Genomic DNA, 20,299 nt, shown 5'->3' with positions numbered 1-20,299 from the left:
TGGTTTAAAGAAGAGAAATGGTTGATTTATTCAATTAAATTCACCGGCTTCCATTTTAGATTGAATAATAAAATAGAAATTTTATTACATTTTGTAGATCTTTTAAAATATGAAAAATAAGGGCAAAAAGTTTTAAAAACAAGTTTTACAGATGTACATACTAACAACCTACAATTCACCTTGCATTTGTATAAAATACATTATACAAAAGATTTATAGTATTTGCATACATTAAAAGAATTAAATAAAGCTTTCGGATATTTTTATGTCCTAACAATGCAATATACACATACTTGGGAGAAAAATAATTATTTCCTGAGCAACATTGTTGTATTAGTAATAAGGGTGATTCCCATCATAATGCACCATTTAAATACATCTAAAAACTGCACCTTTACCCAACACTTTGACTTGATCCTTGCTTCCATTTATTTCTAAAACTCTTAACTGTATCCTTCATATTCCCAAAAAGGTCATTTTAGAAGTAGATACTTTAAAAAGAACTAATTACTGGTTCATTTAAAGAACTCTTCAGGCCGCTGAACGAGCAAGAGTTCAGAAAAAAAAAACTTTAAAAAACAAGAAGTCCTCTGGAATAGATAATTTAAACATTTGTCTTCTAATGCTTAATGTGGCCAGCGGACTCTCTATTTTACTTTATCTTTTGAAGACAAGAATCCCTTAATTTTCTAGGAGTAAGATGGCAAAACATGTTTAAATGGTACCATTTGTTCAAAACAATCTTAACCATTTGTATCCAGACTTATCTGCCCTAAAAATAGCAGATTTTTCACTTGCGACTCCAATTTCAGTGAACCAAATGTAATGATTCAGTTGTTACTTTTACATCTGCACACATGCATCTTCTGCACAATTATGTAAAGTGTCAAAATAAATTCAAATAAGGGTTTCAACACAAAAATCCACAGTATCAAATGATAAATCTTATTTTATTAAGTTTTAAACAAATCTGTATTTGCTACAAAGTTTGATGTATAGAGGTACTTTTTAAAGGCTAAAATTATTCTGTATCTATTAAATGCTTAGGAAATTATTTTTCTTTTCTAAATAACACTGAGCAATTAGAATCTATAATTCTGTATGACAGTTATATATAATTCAGATTATTTTCAATTAATTCAAATATATAGAAAGAGGAAACTGCATGATTATGTCATAAGGATATGCTCTATTTCAAGAAACTGGATATTGCGAGACAGAAATGTTTTTTCATCAGCAACTGCACAGTACACCTTACTACTTATAAAAAATGTTATTTTGGAAATCAGACCTCTTTATCTCAATTTCAAAGTATCAATAGAAAAAGGAATCACTGACTGTAATTTCATCAATTTGATGTAAACAAAATTCTAAAAAGGACATCTAGCCCATTCTACCCTAAAATAATCTGTGTTTTTGTCCTAAAACTTGATTTTTTCAGCAGGCTTATTAATAAATACAATGTAAACTAACCAAGTTATTAACACTGAGCAAAATTAGGAAGATCATACTCTTTTCAAGATGCCCAAGGCACATTAAACAACTTTTAAGATTTTAAACTATAAAAGTTATTCAAAAAATCAATTTGCTGAAACTTCCATATTAACACTTTTTGGTAATTATCTAAGGTCTGCTAATATATGCGAGGGCTTTAATGTTTAACTTTTTTGGACTGTCTTTTTATGATGCTTTGCTCCTAAAAGTACATAAAACCTCATTTACCATATTTATTTATTCACCCCACTGTATCAAGATTCGAATTTGAAATATAAAAAGACTGGTCAAAAAGCTTAAACACTAAAAATTAGGAAATAATGCCCAGACAATTGAGGTGGTATTATATATCTTAAGGTACATACTTTAGTATACACAAAACAGGCAGTCCAGACTCTAATGACTCATTTTGGTTACATTTTTAAAACACATACTTTTAAAAATTAAGTGATGGAATCAGTATGTAAATACTTATTTAGCCAGACTGTGCCTGATCCATAGTACATCTTAAAAAAGGAGCACTATCAAGCCATTCTGACCAATCCAGACACCTGTGGCCTCTGTCCCCCCAATCTGATGGTCTATAGTTCAGAGAAAAAAAAAAAAAAGGTTTAGGTTGGACATTCTCTCTTTGAAAACAGGTTAAGGATCAACAGTTTATTACTGCTAATGAAAAGTTCCCTTTAACCATGTTCTTTTATTAATGAACCATTTTCTGCAACAGACTTAAGAGACAGTGAAAATTTGTTTTGACCCCATTATTAGCTTGTGCTTGATAGCAAAGGTGAAGATGAATTTATATATCCAACTGGACCATGTGAAATAATGCTTAATTTTAATTCTAAAATTCTATAAGCTTACATAAAGTAGTAAGGCATTAAATATAATTAAGGCCTGTTACATGTAACACAGCAACAATTTATCACAGTATGTAAAAAATGTATTTCCTAAATAACTGTAAGCTGTATATGTGTAACTTTTTATCAAAGAATTGCAGAAGTATTTTCAAATATCAGAAGCAAATATAATCACTTAAAAAACAAGGAAAGGCAGCATTCTTTTAAGAGACAAAGATTACTTTTAAGTCTCGACCTAATCCAGTGTTCTAATGACCAAATGGCAACTTCCCAATCCTAACATTATTTTTGGAACTTAAAAATATTAATCTATTTCTTAGCCTCTATTACAGCCATTACACATTACTTTCCCATTTGTTTTTGCTTATGCTTTCACAGCATATGTGCTAAATGTGTCTTTTAAAGTTTTAAAATGGACTATTAGGTATGTGCTATCAAATAATTTTAGAATCAACTTTTTACAACTGAATATATTGATGGTTTACAGTAGTAAACTTTTCTTCAGTTGCAGACATCTGATACTATCATTATTCTGCTTAATAAATTTAATAACCTTATACAAAAAAATGATTACTTAAAAAACAATATTTAAACATAACCAATCTCAAAGAAGAAAAATGAGGCATTTTCCAAGTTAAAAACTTCCAAGACACATTTTAAAATTCATTTCTGCTGTCAGCATTGATTCAACAGACATATTGATGTGCCACTCCCAGTATCAGCAACAGCAATTTTAGGGGTTTTATACTCAATCCATTTTTAAATGGCCCAACAACAAAAAAGGTGAAAAAAAAGCATCTCCAGTCTTCCTAAATTCTGCCTGTGAAGTGGTTGTTGAATATTCCCAGAAGTACATGTAATCATTAACACTGTAATTATGAGCTAATTGCTATGTTTTGTGTTGAGCAGCAGGTAACTGAGAACCTTGGCTGTACAGTTTATGATCATCATGTTGGCCAAAGGGTATTCCTTTTGTTGGAGCAATTTCATTTTCCATTTCTTTCTGTTGTAATGGGGGTGTGACTCCTGAATGCAAATGTGAAGAATCCACTGTTGAATGGTGACTAACATCCACTTTAGCTAAAATTTCATAATACAGCAAATAAAATACTGGTGTTATTATACCTACTATCAACATTATCACTACAGCTGTCCACCACCCTATTCCCCAGTCTGCTCCATAATAAGGATCCTTACGTTGAATGTTTTTGTTATCAGGTTCAAAACGTGTCTGCTGTGCTGTTAAGGCAGACACCACCTCATTAAGGTTCTCCCTTTTGGTGTCTGTACATTTTACTATTTGTTCTATGTCTCGGTCTACTTCTTTTAAAAAGCTACCAGCTGATTCACTGGAAGAAAGGGAATTATTCGCCAACAAAATTTCCTGTTGTTCTAGGACATACTGAACAGATGAAGGACGTGAAGCCTGTCTTCCTTTTGCAGGATAAAGTGTTTCAGTCAATGAACTGAACTTTTTTACTGGAATCTTGATAGACCTAAGGGCAAAAAAGTCTTGATCACTGATGAGATTGTTAACCCTCTTAATATCTGCTACCTGTAAAACAAACAAACAAAAACCAACATTCAACTTAATTCTAAATGAAAACAGAAATAGCATTATTCATTCATCCCAGTTCTGGATGGGGAAAAAAACTGACCTTAATTATTAATATCAGGCTAGCACACCCAGAGATTTTTATTTTATTTGTGGATAACAGTTCTATACTACTTGGATCTATTGGTCTTAGGAAATCAATTATTTTTTTATTATGACCTATATATTATTAACACTAATGCTAGATTTAAATAGACTCTAGGATCCTTTGATAAAATTTCTTTGTACATCATTCACAAAAAACCACACTTCTGTTGCTTGTGAACAATTTGTGAAGGATGGATTACAGATACTTGTGCTCTTTATTCCAACTGGGCAATTAGAATAAAGGCAAATATCAACTTACCCAACTAAAACTACCATAATTTATCAAAACTAAGATGCCATCAACTCTTAAGATGTACCATTGCTTTAATACATAAAGCATTAAGGAGAAAACCACCAAATACTGATGCCACCATTCTAATTTCAGAGATGTTAAAATGTGTTAAAACCACCTACCTTAGAATTAGTAATATAATTTACCTCCCTCACCTGTCCTTTGAAGCTATTTTTCTCTGAACTTGTCAGTGTAAATTCACTAGTTGCACTATTCAACCACCTCTGATACGGTCATTTTTATAAGCTTAAGCTTTTCCTATATTATGGTCTTCAACCTGTCTGTACATCCTGTCTACCTGCCATTGTAGGGAGGGATAGCAGGGGAGCGTTTCTCAGCTTACCAATCATTATGCCAGGCTCTCCCACCACCTTCATATTATTAATCTGAATCATCATTTCCATCAGTGCTTTAACATAAACCCTGATCACTTACTACCTGATTGATGTCAGAGAGGTAAGTGAGACTAGGATAAAACTTTTCTGGCTTGGTCAACTCAATGGATAATGATGCCGTTCACTGAGATATGGAACACTATAGCGGAAGAAAAGAGAATGAACAAAGATTTCATATATGTTGACTTTGAGTAGCTTGAAATATGCAAATAGATGTCCAATAGGCAGCTAATGATGTGTGTCTAAAATTCAGAATAATAATCTCTGCTAGAGATACAGATTTGTAGACTACCAGTCTGAAGTAAGGACCATTGATAGATTCACTAGAAAGAGTGGGAGGAAATGGTGACATAGGTATACCAACATCTGAAAGGTATGATAAGTAAGAGAAATCAACAGAGGAGATTAAGCAAGAGCGGCCAGAAAAGCAATATATGATAGTGGCTAAAAGCATGAACTATCTGAGTTCGAAGGATGGCTCTGACTTTCTAACTGTGTGATTTGGTCAAAGTAGTAGTTCTCTGCAATTCAGTTACCACAGATGTAAAATGACAGTAATACTATTATGTACCATAGAGGGCTGTTGTGAAAATTAGTGAATTAAAATATATGTGAAACATTTAGAATAGTGACAGAGTGTGTTATGCAAATGTTAGCTGTTATTAAATACTAACAATAGGAAAATAAGAAATCTGCAAAATTAGGGAGGTCAAAGGAGGTTTTTAGGAGGGATTGATGAACTGGATCAAGTACAGATTACTGATCAAGTCCAATGTATGAATTCTCATTGGAAAAATCAATTCCTTGAAGTGGATGCATCGGACAAGGATGGAGAACTGAAGAGAATAGATGAGACAGTGAAAAGAAAGGCTGCTGTCATTTTACTACCTCGAGTATGTTTTTTCTTAAGGCAAATGAAGATCCACTAACAAACCTCCAACCTAGCCCTATTCTCTTTCGTGCTCTTTTGTTTGGTATTGTATATTCTAGTAACAACTCAATATTCTTTCTGAACTAAGCTTCTGAAATTTACTATCTACCTAGGTTCTCTGAATATCCCTGTACTTTGTTACGCTAATTTCCTTGATTGCATTTAGGATTCCAACCTTGGACTTCGTTCCTCTTATCACTGTTTTAAAACAGGTATATTTTTAATAATTCCTAAGACTGAATATAAGTGGAATATAGCACTAACTACTGTGTTTGAAGTAAGTCCTTTTATAGAGTTAACCATTTTTTTTTTTTGCTATCTGAGCTCCTGGCAAAAGTGAGCATTGCTTCTCTTAACTCCCTAACTTTGTTGTATCAATTTTCCCACTACTGAGGCCAATGCCATCTTTCCTCTAATTTTAATAAGGTAATTGCCTTTCATCATTCTTCCATTTAAAATAAGGTATCAGCTGATACATCCCAAATACATTTTCCATCAGCATCTCCTCTATCCTTACTACAAATATTTTAATCTAAGCCTTGATCATCTTCATTTGAATTATTCAAATAATCTCTTTATTCACCAGTAGGCTCCCCGACTATTTTGCAGTTTGCAGCACTCTCGTTAAAGCTTTATAGTGGTGTTCTCTTACTACACAGTCCTGCATCCATCAGTGGCAACTCATTTCTGAAACGCCTATTAAACTCCCTCTGTTCACCCTATTACCTCCTTGGTATCTTCTCCACATCACTGTCGTATACCTGAAATACTTTCCTTTTACCTCATTAGAAATTATAACCTGTTTTTCAGCAGTGGACTCACAAACTCCCAAGAGACTAGTGGTTCCCAAAGGTTTGGGGGTGGGGAGGGAGGGATAAGTGGATTAAGGGCATTATGATCAGCACACATAATGTAAGTAGGGGCATGGGGAAGTCAGTATAGCACAGAGAAGACAAGTAGTGACTCTATAGCATCTTACTACACTGATGGACAGTGACTGCAATGGGATGTGGGGGTGACTTGATAATATGAGTGAATATTGTAGCCACAATGTTAATGAGAAACCTTTGTAAGGTTGTATCAATGATACCTTAAAAAAAAAAAAAAAAGAAATATGACCTGTTTTTTATCATTCAGATAGTATCTCAAATTTCTCTTCTGAGAAAATTTTCCAGGTTCATTAAAGGAAAACTAATGTCTTTCTTCAATAAAGTTACTGGACCACACTCTTCTCTTGATCTCCGCTTTGATACTTTTAGCCTTGCCCCTAATTTTAAAGTCTTTATTACTTTCTATCATTGACCTTCTAAGACACATTCCTTTATTTTTCAACGATCTTATTTCTCTGCAAAACACATATTCACGTTCATTTGCATTAAATGATGGAATCAGGTTTTTTCTGATCCCAGGTTTTTTCTAACAAAGTGGTGTTGCCATCCACGAACGAGTTGCAAAAAAACCTTACAAGACTCAGCTCTTCTTACCTCAAGAAATGCATTTCAATATTTTATTAAATTTTCAAAAAATGTGTAATATGTTTTGATTAACTGTGAATGATACCAATAATTACTCTATTAAAAAAAAATTATACATAGACCCTCATGGTCATTGGAAATTTTTTGAAATTCACTTTAAATGTATGTGTTTTATAAATATATGATGTGTTTGTCTTAGAGAATTATGACAGGTAATAAAAGGTTTTCAAATATAAAAGTATTTTACATTATGAAAGATTTAGGAGAAGAATGAAAATACTAATCAAGGGGAAAAAAGGAATGCTACAGAATTTTATGCTATTAAAAAAGCTCATTTATACATACTTTAGATGATAGATTTCTGGGGGCAAATCCTAGTGGTATTTAGAATTCCATGCATACATTTAAAGAGTATTCTCACAGTATTACTTTGAAATATCACTTCGGTAACATTCTGGAAATAATATCCTTTTAAGTTATTAGGAAATATTTTAAAAGTTCACTTTAAAATGTGCAAAGAGGTACAGAGCACATATATTTCAAAAATTCTATTGGGAGTTTGGAAAAATGTTCTATGGTTTCCAAAGTAATGTTTACATGAAAACAAATTTCATGCTAAGGATGTAAGAAGGACATAACAACACAAATAAATATATAGGTTTAAACAAACAGTTTAATATCTCTTAAAATAAAAAATGTACCTTTTCTTCTATCTTACCAATCCCACTTTAGGACTCTATTCCACAGATATAAAGGTACCACCACTTAAAGATATAGTTGTGATGATATTCACTGCACCAAGCAAACATGGAGAAAATCCGGACTACACATAAGTGGAAAAGCTTAGTATTTATTATATTTATATAGTACATCCATACCATGGAACATTATATAGCTATATAAAATAATGAGCACTGTATGAGGGATGCTATGATATACTAAGACATGAAAAAGGCAAAGGCAGCTTGCCGAGTAATAGGCATAGTATAAACCAATTTTAAAAACACAAAAGCACCAATACCCCAAAGTATTTCATATATATATATAAATACATTATATAATTATATAATACATATATATGTACATAGTTTTTATAAGCAGAAAAGAGGCATGGAAAGAATCATATCAAAGTCTGTTATTTCAGGAAAGAAGAGCAGGGAAAAACTTTTCCTCATGTATTTCTCACAATTTGAATAAGGAAAAAAAATAAATAACCCATCTGGGTGTTTTTCAATACTGAAAATGGAATCATGGATTTAGAAAAAGACAGAAATTCAAGTATCCACTTAAAAATCTAGAAAGTTAACATCTACCAGTGTAATACAGACTTCTATAGAAAGAAGATAAAAAAAGGAAAGATATAGATATAGATATAGATATAGAAAGATATAGAAAGAAGATAAAAAAAAGACAAGATAAAAGGGATGGAATTTATTTCAATTTGTGCTAATGAGCAAATGATTTATTTGGGGCTGCATTATCCAAAATCAGATTACAACTTACCGTACAACAGTATTGAAGGGCTACTGCGTTTAAAGTATCTCCTTCCTGTATATCTTTTGTTAATACTATAATGTCATCAAGTCTATCTCTTGATGTACTTCTTCGAATTTTCTCTTTTCCTCTGGATCGAAGCTCATACACTTCAGCATCCTCCTCCAACACATCACCGTCTGTACAATTCCCAAAAGCATGTACTTGACCACTTGAATGAACTCCTGGAAGAGGAAAACTACGATTCTGATGCCTCCCTGCCATAATGTAAAAATCTAGGGAGGAAAGAAGGAAGACAAAACTTTGGAATGTAGCTGACCCACTGGACTGATTTGCATAAATCTTACAGTCAGAACACTTTATCTTTTGTTTTTTTAAGTGTGGTTTTATTTCAAAACTCAGATTCAAGTTTTATAACTGCTGAAGTACAACGAATACATTTGGGTATGAAAAATGGGATGGAAGAGAATCCATTCTTATCATATTATCATAAAATGAGGTGATTACATGTTAAAAGCAACAAATTACTGTTAATTTTTTTTTTTAGGTAAAAATTAAGTTCCCCTTACTCTGAGTATCTGAAAAAAGAGAAATAATTCTGTATTATGTATTAAAAACTTGTAATCATATATATAATTTATAGTTCTGAAAAAATGAAGTATATGTTTTATATGTAAACACACATTATTTTTATGAACCCAAAACTTCCTGGCTTGTTTTGAATTTTAAGATCATGTCTTTTGTACTACCTGCCTACCTCCCTGGGGTCACACTGACTTCAGTATTTATATTTAGTACAGTATGTGCCTTCTACATAGGTCATGATTTTGCCCTCCACCAGGGATTTTTCTTCCCTGGAAGCTTTTAACCAAACTTTAGTTTACCAAAGTCCTCATTAAACTCAATTTATGGTCCATAAAGACTGAACAGATTGTAGGTAATTACATTTCTACTTCAGAAAAGACACTGTAAAACTGAGAGCTGAAACCAAAAACATACATTGATTAATTCCCAACACATATTCACCTCACCCTCATCAGGCTGAAGAATTGCCATTAAAAACAAACAATATGAAAACATAAACTAACTTGACAGTCACAGTTTTAGCTTCATACTAATAGTTCATAATAGGACAGTAGATTACTTTCAGTTGTGAAAGATGGCAAGAAATAGATAGGTACTAAGAGGCATTCTGCAGATACAATACTTAGGACTTAATAATGTTCAGATATGAAGAGAGCAAAGATAGATCACGCCCAAAGGTCAGCTTTACGTCACTGAATAATGGTGGTGTCACTCTCTAAGACATGGAACACTGGAAGAAGAGCTTGGAGGCAGGGGGTGGGTGGGGATGACTCTGGTTATTAATTCCTCTAAGACAGCCAAAAAGCGACAGGTAGCCAAATGGGCTATATAACCAATTCAGAAAAGGTCTGGGTTAGAGATACAACTTCCTTATTCATTTGCACATAGGTAGAAAGTGAAAATGTGGGTATGGATTAGATTTTCTAGAAAGAATACATACTAAGAGGGTCAGAGACAAATTAACCTTTTAAGAATGGCTACATTTAGTATTTGGATGAAGGAAAATCAGCCTGCAAAGATGGAAAAGAAGTGTGCAGAGGAGGAAACCATGAAAATGTTGTGTCACAGAAGCCAAGGCAAAAATGATGTCTCAAAGGACTTAGTACAGTTGTGAACACTACACATGTACCAAGTAAAAAAGAAGGAAAGAAAATCAGAAAAGACAACTCTGAAAGGCTGAATTTGTAATATGGATTATATAGATTATACTATTTATGTAGGAACATACTTATAAAAATTTTGGAACTATTTTATATAAATGAATCCAAACCTTGAAAACGAGTTTCTGACTCTATGACAACATAGTAATGCCTTAAAACCTCAAGAGTTTCTACTCAGATAACATACATAATTACAGCTATAAAGTCGATTATTTCACCTGTTCCCACAAAAGTTACATTATGTATTACCATGAACTCGGATTCCTAACTTGATAGTCACCTAACTCAAGAAACCTACCCGTATTTTACATCTTAAAAGCAGTTTTGAAGTCTTTCTTCAAGGAATTCTAACAAGTGACAACTCTAACAATTTAAAGACTAAACTTGTTTAAATACCATAATAAATTAAGGATGCCTTATTTTTACTTAATTCTCAAAAAAGTTGAAAACGTTCTCACATTCACTTAAAATTAGTAATTTTATTCCCATTTTCTAAGCCAAATCTTTTCAATCCTGTCTTTAATCTAGGAAATGTCTGGTAATCCTGTGGATTCATAGAGAAAATTTTATACATATCAACATCTTTCTGGGAAGAGTATTTACTGTTGTCATAGTTTCAAAATGAGTCCATGACTTAAAAAGTTAAGAACTTCTTAGTATACAGCAATTTACATGTGCTATACTGACCCACTTATGCCCCCCTTTAGACTTTTTCTCCCTCATAATGTGCCCATAGAAACTCAAACTGGCTTAGTACAGCTGAAATTTACTGAGCATGGCCAAATGCCATTTTAGGTATCTGTATCAACCTCTCTCTGTGATATATTCTGTGGATAAAATGAGAGTTCCTGTGGCCAGGATTCTCACCTGGCCCTGGTTCACTAGCTTACTGCACACCTGTGGGCAATACATGGCTACTGACTCTATTTAAAGAGCTCCGCCCAGTGCTCTGGGTGACAGGGTGGCAGGGTTACAAGGGCTGCAGAAGAGTAGAGCAGAGGATGGAGTGGTGGCAGCACCGAGGACAGAGGCCCAGAGGACGGCTGTGTGGGATGACTGTGCAGAGAGGCCTGGAGGATGGCTGTGTGGGACGGCTGTGCAGACAGAGGGGCCCAGAGCCAGAGACCAGCCTACTGCATGCAGACTCGCTCTGAGCGAACGGGATTCTAGTGACTCATCTGCCACCTGGAAATAAAGTTGGGTAATAACCCTTTCACCCCAAGAAAGTTTTGCTGTCAATTTCTTTGGTCACACTGAATCCATAGCGAACTTGCCTGGGGCTGAAACCCATTGGCAAGACATATTCCCAGATAATTTTAAAGACCAGAACTTATCACAGAATCCTCTTTGTAATGAAATGCAAGAGTAATAAAACAAACAAGGTATTCTGTTTCTGAATGATCAAGAATTGCTCATGTCTCTAATTGAAAGGGAAAAGCTAGATTCTGGCCCTGACAGAAAATTATCTAAGCCAACTATACACATTTTAAGTCATTTGGCTTAATTTTCTTCACCTGTTGTAATTCTCCTAGAGCAGCGGGAAAAACCACAAATATCCTCTTCAGAAAACTGAAACAAGTTTGCACGCTACATAGATTACAAGCAGTCACAAAAATTACCCATGGATACGGCGTTAAGGCTTTCGTCCGCTCAGCCTGCGGGTGAAGACGGTATCCCAAACACCTACGTGCTGTCGGGTGTTTCTGTGCTGTTGGCTGTTTCGTTCTGACCTTCCTCAACCAGCTAGTAAAGGGCCAAAGGGCACAAACTAGTTCAGCGCCCGGACAGTATCACACAGACCGTATCCCCCAGGGCCAATTCAGTTTTTAAAACTTAACTCCCTTCCCTCTCCATTATGTCTAGTTTTTTCTTTACCCCGGTTTTTCCTGAATTAAATCTCAGATTTTTATGTCACACCATCACAGCCGGATGATGTAGACAAGACGCCATCTACGAATATTCAACACGAACACGAAGTTGTGGGGAGACAGTAGCTGTGCTTGGGTGGGAAGTGTGCTGCTCGGAATCTGGTAGGTAGCAGGCTCTCCTCTGAGCCTGTTTCCCAGACAGGGTAATGGGGTGTTTTGGTGGGGCTAGCCCTGAAGATCTCCTCAGCCTCGGGGTCTCCTCCACGCGGGCCTGGCCACCCTCCACCACACCTGCGGCCGACGGCCCAGTGCTGCTCCCCGCGAGAGCGCCCCTGGGCCCACAGCCCGCAGGCCGGGTCGGAGGCACCCCCACCTCTCGCCGCCATCTTTACCTGTCCCGTTAGCAGGGTGGACGTAACGAGACGGCTGCCAAGTGCGCCGCCGACGCTCCGGTCCAGGGCAAGTTCATGGCCGAGCCTCCGTTTTTTGGACGTCCCTCTACACCGCCTCCAACGCCTCCGCCAACGTCTCCGCCTTCCGGGCCGTGCGCCGCCGCCACGTCCGCAAACCTGCCGTGCGTCATCGCGTCAAAAGGGCGGAGGTAGGAAAGGGCGGGGGCGCGAAGGCGGGCTCTCCATCCACAGGCCCTTACCAGGCGCGCAAGCGCACGGTCGCCCCCGGGGTGCGCTTCAGCCCCGCCCCTGCTCCCTCCCCTTAGGCCCCGCCCCCCGTCCGCAGGAGAGCCCCGGTGCTGGCCGAGTGCTTCGTTTAACTCCACGCCCCGCTGCGACCTGCCGGCTGCGCCTTTGTCCTCCGTCCACACAACGGGACTGGCAAATACTGTCTAGAGAACACTGAGGGGGTGAGGAGGTGCTGAGGATTTGTCCGGGCTGTTGTGCGTTTCTTGCCCTACATCCTGAGGTTTCTGTACGGGGGGAAGGACGCCCAAAAGCAGTGTTGACATCTGTGCTTTAGAAAATTTCTACAGGTCTTACTACTCTTCGTATCACAACTGAATTGTACTCTCATTACTGCTGAAGACTAGACTTCTGCAGAAGAGTCAAAATACTGGAGGGAAACGCTGGGGCAGCGGGGTACGATTATTTAAGTGTTTTGTTTATAGATGAGGAAAGTGAGCCACCTAGAGTCAGGTCTCAAGAAATGTTTGCCCTCGAGCCCTCGTTCTCAGGCTTCCCGTTCTCAGTGAAACAAAGCTGTCTACAAATTTTAACTTACTTTGTTTTGACTATAACTGAAAGTCATTGGTTACTTCCATTGTTGGGGTCTGCGAGATATGTTTGTTGAATAACAAATTCATGACTTCGTTTATAATTTTTTTTCACAGATTTACTAAATGACCATTTAATGGGTTTGAATTTATGTAAATGATCGATGTAAGCGTTTTAAGGATATGCCTAATGTCTCACAGTGTTGACGTTACAGACTGCACTTTGACGACCTTGCTGTCTTATAACGATATACAGCTGAGATCCTAACAGCCAGGGTGCAGGATGCAGAACACTTCTTTTCAGAATATATCTGAATATTTATGCCTCATGATGCCTTTGAAGCTTTGTTTTAAATTCTTTTCAAAGAGCATATTGTTTTTGTTTTCTGAAAAGTGCCTTCAGTAAAGGTTAGGGATTCTGCATTGCAATATTTTTCTTTTATATGTATTTGAGAGGACACTGTGATCCACAATGATACAAAAAGAACTGCAGTAGAAGACTTCAAAATATTTTTTTTAAGTTTGTCAGAGCTGTTCTGTGGGCTGTTGCCCTTGTGACACCCCTGTCTGTAACCATTTATCACTGAGACATTTTCTCATCCGTAGACAAAGGATATATTCCCTACTTTATATGTAGGGCTTCAGCTGCTCAGCCTTCATGAATGTTAATGTGAATACAACCTTCTTTCTGCATGTAGGCAACTTTTCTTATTTCAATGTCAATAAGCAGTGGAATCCATATGAGAGCCTGGGTGCTAGAGTTTGAAGCACTTCTCCAGGACTGCTACCTGTTCCCTTATATAAATATTTTCTCAGTATTATCTGCGTGCTCTTGAATCATTACTTATGTTTAACAAAGGTGCAGTTATTGAAAATTTTATAAAGAGATAATAGAATTTTATTTTATTATTGAAATATACAAAAGAAGCAGTTACCCATGAATTTTGGCCAAGTTCCAAAAGGCTGGCCAGTAGGAACAAGGACTTTGTTTTTGAAAAAAAGGATGTCTCCAGTGCTCAGCAAAGCCGAAAGGATTTTCGGTTTTTTGAGCTCTCATCTGACACTGTTTTCATTAAAAGGCTGTAGATGAAAGAAATGTAATTTCTAGGAAAGTGTATGTCACTAATGTTTGGGTCTTGTGATTTGCTTCAGAATAAAAATTGTAATGAGAGTTTAAAAGGATGCAACCTGTTAGGATTGTTACTTTGCAGTATCTATTGAAGTAAAAAATGCAATTGACTTAACTATTACATTGCTAAGTAATTACCTTGGATTCACTTACAGACACATATGTATAAGATTAACAGATTCAGGAAAGTTTACTATAGTAGTAGCCAAAAATCTGAAAATATTCTAAATGTTCATTAATAGCAGACCGGATACTTCTGATACATTTAAATAATGTAAAAGTACGCTTTTGCTGAAAACAAGGAAGTTACTCTGTATTGTCTCATTTATTCATTCATTTACCTAACAAATCACTGTTAGAAAATAGGTATACATGAGACCTTTGTTTTAGGCATCAGGAATACAGTGCTTAGAAAGAAAAGTATCCTTCACCGAGCTTGCATGACTAGGCACGTGGAAAGATCTCCAAAATGTATTGTTAAAATGTAAGTTGCTATATAGGGGCTGTAATTTAATTCTTTGAAATGAAATTTTAATACACATTCCCCAGCCCCACTCCACACATTCTTATATCAATGCAGGGAGATGCATTTAATTTTTCTTTTGGAAAATTACTAAAGGAATTTTTAACAGTGGTTGAAAAGGAATAAATGTGGCAAGAGATTATGCAGGAGACTGCTTTTTCTTCTTAGACCTTTCTCTCTAGATTGAATTCTTATTACCACATGCTTTTATTACTATTAAGAAATCCTGACACATTTTGTTGTTGAATAACTGGACTTGCTTTTTTCCACAGTTAACCAATAGCCAGACATCTGTCTCTTAACCATTACTGAGTCTGACTGTACTTTGTATTCAAGTAGTGAGTACCCAGAGAAAAGAACTAGTTCAAGACTCTTGGAAATCAAAAAAATGAAAGAGTAACAGAACCTTGAATTCTTCTTACATTTCTTCTTGATTTCCCTCTGCCAGATTTCTTTCATTCATGCTCTTTTACTCTCTGCTTCTTCCTGTATCCTTTCATCAGCCTATCTTTCTAATTCTACTTTATAGAAGCAAAACTGGAAAAGACTGTTGTACACTAGGAAATGCTTAAAGTAAACTCAAATGAACTTAAAACTGGATTATGGGATAAAACATAAAAAACTCCCCTATCTCTGATCTTCAAATGGTCCATATATAAAGAAAATTATTGTGTCTCTTCACTGCAAATATTGAAAAACTAAAATAAAACAGATTGCATGATTTAGATATGTTCTGCTAGAGATGAATGAGAAGTCCTCTCTAGTTGGTGTTCCCCCTGTGATTTTAAAATACAGCAGTTATCATAATCACAGCTCTGCCATAAATGTGGATCAGAGAATAGTCAACAGTACTTCAGGAATCCAGAGTTGCTTATCAGCGTTAGTAGGTAATTCAGGTATATTAAATATGACTTGAAAATGACCCTTCTAATGTCTCTGTTCTTAGAAACATTGCTAGATGAAAACTAGCCTCACAAATACTATTCTTAAATTCTTTAGCTAGGTAGTTGGTGCATATAGAAAATACTGGCCAACAGTATCTGAAAATCCAAGCTGAAAGTTCAGAAGCAAAGCTTCCATGCCCAAGCAGTGAGGTGTGTATACCTAAAGTGAAGGTAATGCTTATGTGATAAAATAGAAATTTCATCTATTCATTTGACAAACATTAATTTGAAAAACTACTGTGTTTCAGCACTGGAGATATGTGGTGAACAAACAGGCCCAAATCCTTGCTTTCATGGAGCTTACAGTCTTGTAGTGGAAGAGAGACAAAATAGAAGAAACATCAGTATGTTAGATGGTGATAAATGAATGGAGGAAAATTAAGTAAGGAAGGAGGCTGGAGTGTTTTGGGTGGGAGGAGTTTGTACTTGGGATAGTGTAGGTAAGGAAAGGCCTAGTTGACAAAGGCCTGAAGAGAGTAAGTGTGTGAGCTATGTTGGTACCTGGGTGGACAACTTGCCAGGCAGAAGGAACAGCCAGGTGTCAGGTCCCTGAGAAGTGTGCCTAGTGTATTGGAGGGACAAGAAGGCTAGCAGAGCTGGAGTGGATTGCATGAAGTGGGAGGGCAGTAGGGGATACAGTCAGATGGATCTAGATCAGACATGACTTTGTACACTGGTACCAGGACTTGGACTTTTACTCTGAGCAAGATGGGAATCCATGGGAGGGGTCTGAGCAAAAGCGGACATTATCTGCCTTTTAAAAGGACCACTTAGGAAGGCTTGGGTAGGAGCAGAGAGATCAGTTAGGAAGCTATTGCAGTAACTCAGCCAAGAGGGAGGTTGGTTGGCTTGATTCAGAACATCAAATATCAGACAGATTTGGATTCTAAATACTTGGTTTAAAATTTTTTCAAAGCATTCGAAGTCATAAGGTTGCTCAGTTTTGGTTTTAAAGATATTTTTCACTGGTTCCTTCCTGCATACTTTGATTAGTGAGTCTTTATCTACAGTCTCTCTCCCACCAATAATTCTAAACAAGCCTGATTTACCACTGTAACAATTGTCAAGTTTCCTTTCTCCCTTCTCACCATGTTTTCTTTTATTTACACTTAAGGCTGAGCTGATTTTTTCCACTTTTTTTTTCAAGCCTAAATCCTGTTTAGCTTCTAAATCCCCTCAAAATGATTTGAAGCAAAAAAAATGCCTGCTGACTTCAAAGAGTATTTCACAGTTGGATTTATTCAGTGGGATATATATCAAGAGTGATGGAACCTTCTTTCCTTTCCATTCAAAATAGTATCTGTGGCAATATATGCTTATCAGTGAGCAGTCTCTTAGGAAGCACATTGAAACTCTTTTTTTTTTTTTTTTTGTTCTTGTTTTGAAAAGGACTTGTTTTCCTTTGGAGTATTTTCCAATTCTAAGTCTAACCTGTTGTTTTGTAGGACTCCATTTGTATCAATAGAAAACTGGTTAACTTCCCTTTCATTACCTTGTCCTTAAGGTCATACTACAGATGTAGTTGTCTATAGTCTAACATAGTATAAATGAGTACTTGGTTTGTAAAGATTTCTAATTCTTACTGTCCTAGTCTTTCATTGAAATATAAATATTTTACTACACCAGTCCTAAAAAAAAAATGCCTTGTATTTTATTCTTGCCATTGCAAAAGACAATTTATATAGGTTTTATAATTAATGCTGATGTAAAAAGGTATTAGCTTGACAAAGAATGACTTTTTTGTATAAAAATATTATGGTAGCTCATAAGGCAAAAACCTATAAATCATTAAATAATCTAGTCTAAAACAACAATAAAGGTTGGCGAGGTTGTGGAGAAAGGGGAACCCTCCTACACTGCTGGTGGGAATGTAAATTAGTTCAACCATTGTGGAAAGCAGTATGGAGGTTCCTCAGAATGCTCAAAATAGAAATACCATTTGACCCAGGAATTCCACTTCTAGGAATTTACCCTAAGAATGCAGCAGCCTAGTTTGAAAAAGACAGATGCACCCCTATGTTTATTGCAGCACTATGTACAATAGCCAAGAAATGGAAGCAACCTAAGTGTCCATCAGTAGATGAATGGATAAAGAAGATGTGTTACATATACACAATGGAATATTATTCAGCCATAAGAAGAAAACAAATCCTACAATTTGCAACAACATGGATGGAGCTAGAGGGTATTATGCTCAGTGAAATAAGCCAGGCGGAGAAAGACAAGTACCAAATGATTTCACTCATATGTGGAGTATAAGAACAAAGTAAAACCGAAGAAACAAAACAGCAGCAGAATCACAGAACCCAAGAATGAACTAACAGTTACCAAAGGGAAAGGGACTGGGGAGGATGGAAGGAAGGGAGGGATAAGGGCGAGGAAAAAGAAAGGGGGCATTATGATTAGCATGTATAATGTGGGGGGTGCACGGGGAGGGCTCTGCAACACAGAAAAGACAAGTAGTGATTCTACAGCATTTTATTACACCAATGGACAGTGACTGTAATGGGGTTTGTGGGGGGGACTTGGTGAAGGGGGGAGCCTACTAAACATAATATTCTTCATGTAATTGTAGATTAATGATACTAAAATAAAATTTTAAAAAATTACAAAAGAAAATAATAATCTAGTCTAATAAAATATATCTGTTAACCCTTCTCTACTGGGTCTTACAAGCTGGATGGGGGGTTAGAATTTAGAGGTCAATGTGATATGAATGTGCAAAAGGGTTTATAATGAATTCTTTTTCTTCCTGCCTTGTCCAACCTTCCATGAGCCAGATTCACCCTTTCTCTAAATATCTGTCCTGTACCCACTAAAATTCCATTTTCCTAAGAATTGGTCATAGGGACTGCTATTGCTGGTTGAGCTTGTGTAATGAGAACACCCAAATGCATGGCTAATGGACTGGAAAATTTCATCAAGGAGATTATGATAAGAATGGTAACATTTACTTCTTTCAACATTTATAAAGTGAAAGTAGTCTGTGCAAAACTGACATTTCCATAGCTATACCAGCTGTTGTCAAAGTGTGGTCTTGCCAATTCTCAAGACTCCTTCATAGAGTCATCAAAGTCACAAGCATTTTTGAAGTAATTCTCAGAAGTTACTTGCTGTGCTCACTGTGTTGTAATTTGTACTCATAGTGAATCCTTAGCATGAGTTGAGGGAGTGGCACCAAGCTATATCAGTAGTTGTTGTATGCCCAGTGCTACATACTCATTTAAAAAAAGTTTTATTGTGAATGTTCCTTGATTATTGAATCTCAACCATTGACTAAATGTTTTTTTATTATGATTTCTGATGAAATGGAAATATGTATAAAGCTCTTCTGCATATCAAAATACATTGGTTGTCTTGAAGGAAATGCTTTTGAGCTCTTATTTGATTTGGGAGCTGAACAAGCCATTTTTATCATAGGGCACAATTTTTAATAGAAAGAATGACTGACAGAACTATGGTCAGTAGGACCTAGATATTTGGCAGACATTTTCTTGAGAAGGAACAGAGTAAGCCAGTTACTTCAAGGAAAATAAGACAGAATTTGCTACTGTTGATAATACTCAAGTTTTATCTCAAGCAAAATTAGATTTTAGAAAACTTTTATTGCCTTGGCACCTTCCCCAAATTAGAATTTTGTGATAAAATTGGTGGTGATATTAATGTTTTCAAATATCATATAATGAAAAGTGTTAACACTTGGAAAATCTGCATAACTCCATGTGCCAATATTTTTCAAATGTACAATGTTGTAAAATCATGCACACATAAAAAGATCCATTCAGACTATAAGGCCAAAGGATTTTAATATGACCAAGTAAAAAATACTTATTGATATGATTTTAGATGCCACATTGCAACTACTCTTTAAGAAACTATCACTTATTGAGACTTGATAGAGTATCAAAGACAAAGGTCCACGATTACCTGAAAAACCTATTAAAATCCTGCCTATCTTAATCAAATATTTATGAGAGGCTGGATTCTTTTCATATACCTCAACCAAAACAATATATAGCAATAGATTAAATGCAAAGCAAATATAAGAATTCACCTGTTATTAGAGGTAATAATGCCTTTAGCAAAGTTGCAGGGTATAAGATCAATACAGGGACTCTCTTGTCCCCTCCTGGTGTGAGCCAGGAGCTCTTTCCTCTCACTTTATCTCTAAATAAAACCCTCTACCCTGGCAAAAAAAAGATCAATACAAAAAAATCACTGG

General features: G+C 36.0%; 1 protein-coding gene across 1 annotated transcript; it reads right to left on the bottom strand.

The window, feature by feature from the left end:
* Nucleotides 1-931: 931 nt before the first annotated feature.
* LYSMD3 (LysM domain containing 3) lies at nucleotides 932-12,852 on the bottom strand. Its single transcript, XM_073234128.1, has 3 exons — nucleotides 12,646-12,852; nucleotides 8,650-8,915; nucleotides 932-3,906 (listed from the first exon to the last, which is right to left on the bottom strand). Exons 2-3 carry the CDS (start codon nucleotides 8,902-8,904, stop codon nucleotides 3,241-3,243), a joined length of 921 nt encoding a protein of 306 aa, XP_073090229.1. The 5' UTR covers nucleotides 8,905-8,915; nucleotides 12,646-12,852; the 3' UTR covers nucleotides 932-3,240.
* Between the last annotated feature and the right edge of the window lie 7,447 nt (nucleotides 12,853-20,299).

The sequence above is a fragment of the Manis javanica genome, chromosome 1 (assembly GCF_040802235.1).
Source record: "Manis javanica isolate MJ-LG chromosome 1, MJ_LKY, whole genome shotgun sequence".
Lineage (NCBI taxonomy): Eukaryota > Metazoa > Chordata > Mammalia > Pholidota > Manidae > Manis > Manis javanica.
This window is presented reverse-complemented; position numbering and strand designations above follow the sequence as displayed.